This window comes from Micromesistius poutassou (genome assembly GCF_964030765.1).
Source record: "Micromesistius poutassou genome assembly, chromosome: 2".
NCBI classification, from domain to species: Eukaryota; Metazoa; Chordata; class Actinopteri; order Gadiformes; family Gadidae; genus Micromesistius; species Micromesistius poutassou.
The window spans coordinates 2,697,904-2,706,338 of record NC_140272.1 but is presented as its reverse complement, the minus strand read 5'-3'; the positions used below and the strand labels follow the sequence as shown (position 1 = coordinate 2,706,338).

The following is an 8,435-nucleotide window of genomic DNA, read 5'->3' as shown; positions in this document are numbered from 1 at the left end:
AATAATAGAAAGTAGCCTACATATTTGATTGTGAACCCAGACCATGGGTTTGCTCCGTATTGCAGACTATTGAAATACTGATTCTCAGTATTTTCGCTAAAATGAATGCTCAAACAAATGTGGCACCACTCAGCTTCGGGACTTTTGTTGTTTTGTTTGTTTGAAGGATGCATTCTGTTTACTAATTTCAGCACTTTGATCCAATTATATATATATTGATTAATGAATAAGCAGGTATACAGTTGAGGCTTTTCGCACTGGGAGGCCTACAGGTAGACTGAGGGCATTGGGTTTTGAAGCAGAATCTATGGGCTGGTTGTTGAACACCCTAACCACTAGACCATCCTATCCTAGTGTTATTAATATCATGATCAATGCTTGAGTTGTTGCTCAAGCATTGATCACTACCAGCCACTACCAGCTTGTTAGAGGCAGTTATGTCTTGTTTAAGCATCTAACCAGCAACCCTTCGTCTGTTATGACGATAACTTTGACAATACTGACCGTGTTGGTTGGAGAAGATATGTCATTGTGAGTCACCCATTAGGACCCAGCGAAAATAAAGTGATTCTAGGACAGACTTCCTTTGAGAACGTCCTAAATATTGAAGATGTATGGTTTACTTGGAGCTTCTCCGCACCACAGCGGCTGATCCTAAATGGAAGAGATTATCTTTGCCAGACCGTGAAAACGTGGTTCAGTTTCAAAGAACGTTCTGTCCTATTGAGCTTTCTCCTATACCTCAGCCTTCGGAACAGTGACTTTACAACGTTTTGAAATCAATCTCCAAAATCAAACTTTTCTTTTTGATTTTTTTCTCTTTCGTTCCTGCTTACACCTCATCTCATTTCCCGCACACCGACCTAAGGTTGTGACCGTAGGGGCCACAGCGGGAGAGTTTCTCTGTCTGTACGTGCGCGACACAAACAGACAAAAGGGTTCCGACATGAAAGGTGAGTCCCATTGTCTCACAATAGGAATGACATTGGTTTATGTATTCTGCTGGTGGTAAATGTACAAAATCCCTCCACAGCCCGTCCCCGCAGAGTCAAGCCTTTCATGCAGGGAGGCCGGCAACAGCAGAGGTCGGCTTGCTTCTATTCCGCTTTTCCATCAGAGCAGGCAGTTAATCTCTGCCCAGACCCACCTTATCTGGGCGCCTGCCTGCCACCCTGGCTTGGTCCAGGGATAAAGGAATCAGTCCCCCCACCCTCCCCCCATCCCCACCACCACCACCACCACCACCACCAAAAAACAAACAAAAAAAATGGGGGCGGGGGGGGGGGGGAACACACACACAAATACACAAATAGTTCTCTTTGGCTCCGTCCAGGATGTGACCGCAGACTGAATAAATTTCTCGTTCCTCGTTTCTCCTGGGCTTGCATTCATTTGCAGCGGGCTGTCACTTTGCCTCTTCTGTGTTTGCTTCTTAAGTAAAGCCACTCAGATGCTGTCTCTGCTTGTTGCATCTTCTCAGATCAGCGCAGCCATTGCCTTGCATTACGGGGTTATGTAAAAGATCTATGCGCACACCCGTGCATACAACCACACACAGACACGCATGCAAAAATATGTGTTTGCGTGTGTTTTTGTGCTTGTGTGTGTGTGTGTGTGTGTGTGTGTGTGTGTGCGTGTGCGTGCGCGTGCGTGTGTGTGCGTGTGTTTTAATGAAAGTGAAATGTGAATGTGTGGGCAGTGGATGTTGTTGGCGGGAGGCATTGTATAGGTGAATTTAGGGACAAAGTGAGCGAGCTATTGTTGACGCTAACCTGGGCTGGCTGTGCCCTTGGTAGGCCTGGAGTCTCCATTTGGCTGGAGGCAGGGGATGTGATGGGATCTGGTTTCCACCTTTTCCCCTCGGCCACCCCCCCCCCCCCCCCAACCCCCCCCGCCCCCCTTGCGCCCCCCCCCGCCGGCACCCCTCCCCCCTCTCTCTCTCTCTCTGCTCCGATGACCGCCCCGGCAATGTGGGGCTCTGACAGCGTGTCATAACTCGTGTCAGCCGCTCCCAGCCCCGCCGTGACGGGACGGACTAATAGTCCTCATGACTGGCAGGTGTTTGTCTCGGAGGCTAACGAGGTGTGCGGGCCCCCCCCCTGACTGGGACGCCGCCGGGGTGACTAACACAATAATATTAATAATCACGGGGGGGCTCCATTGGGGCGGGCTCTGAGGGAGAGAGAGAGAGAGGAGGAGGAGGCGCACGCCGCCCGGTCCAGTGTCCGTAAGTCAGGGACGACGCGGAGACGGGAGACGAGACGTGCCGGTCGGGGGTGGGGGGGGGGGTGGAGGGGGGAAAGAACGGCATTGTTTAGATCCATCAAACAAAATACTAATGACAGCGAACGCAGAGGGTAACGCAATGCAAGAACACCTGAGGACTTGAGGAACATGAAAGGACAGAAGCCGGCGTTTGGGGAAGCCAGCAAAAACACACCAGACGCAACGACGCTCAGAGTCCTGATGATGATGATGGTGGTGGAGGGTAGAGGGTAGAGGGTTGGGAGGAAGACGGAGAGAGAGGAAGAGTCCGGATCAGAGGGACACAATGTGGGCGGGGGGGGGTGTAGGGAGGGGGTGTCGGGTTTAGTGGGGGGGGAGTGGGCGGTACCCGGTGTCAAGCCTCAGTGAAGCCGTAGGAGACTTTCTAAGATATTGACCTTGGAAAAACATCTCTGTGATTATGCCGCTTACCCTGTCTGTGATCTCTCTCTCTATCCCCCTTGTATCTCTGTCTCTCTCTCTCTCTCTCTCTCTCTCTCTCTCTCTCTCTCTCTCTCTTTCTCTCCCTCTCTCTCTCTCTCTCTCTCTCTCTCTCCCCCCATTGTCTCTCTCTCTCTCTCTTTCTCTGGCCTGCCTTTTGCTCTGTTAATCTTAGTAAGACCCGATAAAGGTAACTTGATGGTTTTTTCTCTCCTTTGATACACATTAATCCAGATCATTGATTGCAAACCTTCAAGCTTAGGCTGAGCTTATCACAGGACGTGGCTGGCGTCTCTGAACTTTTGTTCTTAGTGCAGCTGTATCGATGGTGATGTGTATTAATCCTTTCATTTACATCGTTTTTCCTCATTGCTTTTCAGCTTCGTTTACATTCTCCCCTGTTGGAAAGGATCATACATAAATGCATGCAGGTGACCAGCACACCTCCAATCGGTAGTACCTGCTTCCAGTCTGGAGACACTATACATAAGGTCAACGTATTACATAAGAGAATTTTACATAAATAACAGGTTGCCACGCTGCCTTTAAAGGGCAAAATGTGCAAGTAAAGGCATTGATTTATATATACACATTAAGGCGGACTACATCAATTTAATTATGCACATAAAAACAGACTGTATTAAATTAAATATGCATGTTAAGGCGGACTCTGTCTCTTCATTTAGCTGTGCACTTAAAGGCAGACTATGCCTTTTCAATTAGGCAGCCTGTGCTGAGTAATTTAAACATGCATGTAAAGGCAGACTATTTCTATTTACTTAAATATGCACGTAAAGGCAGACTAGGTCTATTGATTTAAATTGGAGCTAATTGCAGACTATTTAAAAGTCAATTAATTGCTGCGGGCCAAATGCACAGTAGCGGTTAAGACTGTCACAATGCCGTGCGGTAATTGGCTGTTTGAAGGGATGGCGCCTTTGTGTGCTAGTCTGGGCTTGTTCCCCTGTGCCCGGTTTTGTGTGGCCATAGACCTCTGAAGCGGCTTTGTTGAAGACCGGCTGTTGATTAGTCTCTGGATAGTTGTCTCAAAAGAAATATATTGTGGCGTTATTTTTGACTGGAAGCACTTACACAGTCCAATCTGCAGGCTTTGTGTGTATTGTCTCATGCACACATGAACATTCAACCAACAGGCAGTGCTATGCTCACGTTCCAGGTATGCTCAGTGCAGATAAGGTTTGGATACAAAGATTTGAGAACAGTAATTTTTGATTTAAAACAAAAAGAAACAAACATAAGTGCAATTAAAACTAGTGCAGACAAAACGTAAAGCCTGCGGCACTGAACGGTGTCTTCGGAAATGACGTTTATTTTACATTCACACAGCAATTATTGTCTCAATTCCAATTATTCCAATGCCGTTATCTCAGAGGCTCCTCTGCACCCCCTGTGTTGGCTTCTGAAGACGGTGGGACATCACAGCCTTCTCCCTCACCCGCCTCGTCCACCTATTGGTCTCGCTCTACCGCTAGAGAGAGAGAGAGCGCTCGCGCGCGAGAGAGGAGAGAGAGCGAGAGCGAGAGAGAGAGAGGAGGCTTGGGCGGGCGTAGCTAGGTGCTGAGTGCGATGTGGGGCTCCCACTGAAAGCAGCATCTGGCTGAATGACCGATCGATCAGGCACAGAGCATTTGCTCTGCCAGACTGCTGGGCCTTTGTGAATGGAGATTATTTCGAAATTATTACGGGAGCCAGATGCTTGTCGGAAGATGCTCTCCGTCAAGGTTAGACTGTCCCTGACTTTCCCCCAAAACCCTCCTCGCCCGCGTCCACAACCACCACCCCACTTTCCAGTCTTTCCCGCCCCTCTCTTGATCGAGTTCCCTCCTTTGAGACTTTTTTCGTGTCAATTTTTGCTCTGGTCTGTAATGATCTTTCTCCAGTTGTCCATTATTTCACATCTGTCTCCCTCCCGAGTCCCCCGCCTCCCTTGCTGTGAATGCCAAATATATTTATTTACTATAAAAAGCCCTAATGTGAATTTTTAAAAAGCCATCTGGTGAAATACACCTCACAGACAGATAACAGCCTACATGCTATAATCTTTTGTCCAACATTAAACCATAATGACATGGAAGCTAGCAGCTGCTGTAGCTTTCTGGAATCAAGAAAGATATGTGTTATTCCCTGATTTCCTCTGTTTGCGTGTGTGAGTGTGTGTGTGTGCGATCCAACTATGTCGGTTTTCCCTCTGCGTACGTATCTTGAAAACGGATAATAACACAGGGTTCCAATGAGCTCTCTGGAAGTTGTATCTCTGGGGTTGGACTTTGGTAGAGGTGTGGCTGGCCCCCAGGACCTCCAACTCTGGGTCTCTAACCTTGAGCAGCGCTCTGGGTCTCCTTGTCGGTCCCACCCTCCTCACGTGGCGTATCCTATCCTGGGACGTGAGTGCAGATGATCCAGAACGCTGGGGGAGTCTTTGCAAAGAGACCCCCCCCAGAGTTCTGGCTAATTTGGATCACTGGATCCATTTTATTTAGTTAAACATGGCCCTGTGAACACTGTGCGAAACGTATTGTTGAGGGGGATGTACGCAGCGCTCTGCGCCGTTGCGCAGGTGCTGAATAGATTTGCATGGTCCGGGTCCACCACTGAGCGGTGGAGCGGAGTGGAACGCATACGGCGGCTCGATAATGGGCCTGCTGGGGCCTGGCTATAGAAAATGGTGCAATTATTATGGTGTCAAAGTAAGCAGGTATGGAGGTATAAAAGAATGTACACACACACACACACACACACACAGACACACACACACACACACACACACACACACACACACACACACACACCACACACACACACACACACACACACCAACACACACACACACACACACTAAGAATAATGACAGATAGAAATCCCATCGCGTGTACCTCACATATAGTGTCATGGTATAGGTGCTTAAATGGCATTTCGATCTGCCTCATTTCTCCCAACTAAAAACTCCTCTGCTCTGGGGGGGGCACGCGGGGGGATGCGGGCGGGCGGGGAGGTGCGGGGGGAGACGAGAGGGAGACGACAGGGATACGAGAGGGAGAGATCAACAGAGGAGGGGGGAGGAGGCTGATGAGGAGAAGGTAGGGGATGGGTGGGGGACGGGGATGTGATTGTGGATTAATTGTTCACCCAGGAGATGGAAGATAACATGTGATGTTTAAAAGCCGCCGCATCTAATCCCGTCATTTCTTGGAAGGGAATCATGAAAAAAAATGGAAATGGTGAAATGATATCTGTCGGAGGACTGGGAACGGGGCTAATCTGTTTGCCTGTAATGGGCATGGTGTTTGTGACTAGTAAACGGTCCGCACACACACACACACACACACACACCGGGTTTTGCTCTCTCCACCGCAGCATTTTCCATTCGAAGGAAATCAACATTTTATTTGCTATTCTATGTTTGTATGTCGAGTCCCGTCTGTTCACCAGTTGGCATTTGTTGACCTTAGTTATGTTTAGTGTTTTCTTTTTTTTAAAAATGCATCTACCCAGTTGCTTTCCTGCTCCCATTAGACGAGGTAATGTTTCGGCTTATGTGGCTTTGTAATCAAAGTGAAGTCGGTGGTTCCTCACTTAGAACCATAGGCCTCTCTCTCTCTCGCTCTCTCTCTCTCGCTCCTCACTCTCCCCCTCTCTCTCTCTCTCTCTCTCTGCTCATCCCCCTCTGTACCTCCAGGACCCCCACACCTGAAGTCCCCCCCCCTTCTTCATCTCCCTTGTCATATCTCTTCTATGTGGGGCTTTTTATTTGCTTGCCTTGCTTAAGGCTTCAAATTTAATTTGGATTCAATCTGCTGTAATTGCTTTGAGAGACGCTTGTGTCTACATCCTCTGACTCTGCTCTGTGTCTGCTGGAAGATGCAGAAATGCACTCTGTGCGTGTGTGTGTGTGTGTGTGTGTGTGTGTGTGTGTGTGTGTGTGTGTGTGTGTGTGTGTGTGTGTGTGTGTGTGTGTGTGTGTGTGTGTTTGTGCTCGATAATGTAATTGAAGCTATGGGCTTGTGTGTGTGTGCGTTTATGTGTGTAAATCTACATTGCCTGGCCAAACACTGACACAGATACAGTTTGTCAAACAGCAGCCACTGTCAGCGGACACCATGGTTACCTGGGCACACCATGGTGACACACACACGGGTAACCTGCTCTGCAACCGCCCGGGTTTCAAACTAGGTCTAAAATAAGAATCAGCAGACTTAAAAAAAAAAAAGAATCAAAATATGAAGAAATATCTATTTTCACCTCCTATGCCCTTCAAGTGTCATTCACAAGCATTGCATCTTTGAATCAACCGTATCAAATCAAATATTGACTTGATTAAGGTGAAGAGCTAAATATGAAGAGGGAAAAAAATGGCATCCTTTGCCCTTGAGCTGGTTGTGTGGCTGGTGAGGTGGAAGGCAGGGGTGCTAAGCTGCTGGAATGAGATAAACAGGAGAAAAAAAGATACTGACTACAAGCCCACCTCTCTCCCTCTGTCTCTCTGTCTCTCTGTCTGTCTCTCTCTCTCTCTCTCTCTCTCTCTCTCTCTCTCTCCCTCCCCCCACCCCCCCATAACCGCTTTCCTTTGTCTTTTCTCCATTTTGTTCAGCCTGCTTCTCGCCCTCTCAAATATACAAAATAAACGAACTAATTGAGTTTATATTCAATGCCTTTTTGTGCGTATTGCTGGACAGGACGATATCATTATTATAATTATTATGCTGATGATTGGACTGAAGCATCCAGTCAACGTTTATTCAACTTCAATTTAAGGTGTTGTAGGAACCTTTTGACACCTGTATAATGAGATGATTATAACAATCCATTAAAAAAAAGAAAATACACAACAGTAGCTACAACAAATAATACATGCTGAAAGATAATAGTGCATGAAATAAATGCCTATGGTATTTAAGGTAGCATATTTTTTGGATGTTAAATGATATTCAAGCAGTAAAACATCAACAGTTTGCCATGCTTTCCGAGATGAGCTGTATGCTTCTACCATCCGACACCTGTTGTGCATGAAGGTTTAATTGTAACTTAAGAGAGTTTGGCTCAGAGTCCTCAATATCCACCCAGTGGTCAAAACTAAAAATGCCACAATGACCCAATGAATACTTTCACACTGCAATTGAAATTTTGAAAAAGTCTTGGTCAACTTTTACATGTACACATTTGAACTTATATGTATCTTGGTATATTAATATAGCCTATTTCATTTATTTTGATGACGATCCTTATGAAAGACTATCAATAAAACAGAATTATAACATTTGTAATTGTGATGACACATTTATTAAAATAATACAACTTAATCATGAGTTGAGAAGGAATTTCTAGCACAACTCCTTTTTTATTAAAAGGAGGAATTATGAACCTAGTTTACATATTATTTGACATCTCTGTGTTCCTCTGCCTATTCATTTGATTGAGAGCTCTTCATGTGTAGCTCCATTTGAGCGACCCAGCCATGCCACTCTGATGCAGGGAATACATGTGAGTCATTGATTGCATGTTGATTAGTGAGTGCTCTTTTGAGCTGATTATACATACTGTTAAGTATGTATGCATGCAAATCTGTGTGTGTGTGTGTGTGTGTGTGCGTGTGCGTGTGCGTGTGTGTGTGTGTGGAGGCCAATATGTGAAATAATGATTCATATTGTGAGATGGTGTGTTTGTAGTTCACATTATGTTCTTAAAGTCAGTGTGGATATCATTTGAAATGT

At 46.4% G+C, this 8,435-nt stretch overlaps 1 protein-coding gene across 1 annotated transcript in view; it reads left to right on the top strand.

Annotated features, from left to right (window-relative positions):
* Nucleotides 1-2,394: 2,394 nt before the first annotated feature.
* LOC311339160 (voltage-dependent calcium channel subunit alpha-2/delta-2-like) overlaps nucleotides 2,395-8,435 on the top strand; it is a gene marked incomplete at its 5' end in the record, with an annotated part of 14,731 nt that continues 8,690 nt past the window's right edge. Inside the window, one exon of the mRNA XM_084464530.1 lies at nucleotides 2,395-2,495. Within this exon, the coding sequence (XP_084320656.1) occupies nucleotides 2,395-2,495 (101 nt within the window). The remainder of the gene's footprint in view (nucleotides 2,496-8,435) is intronic.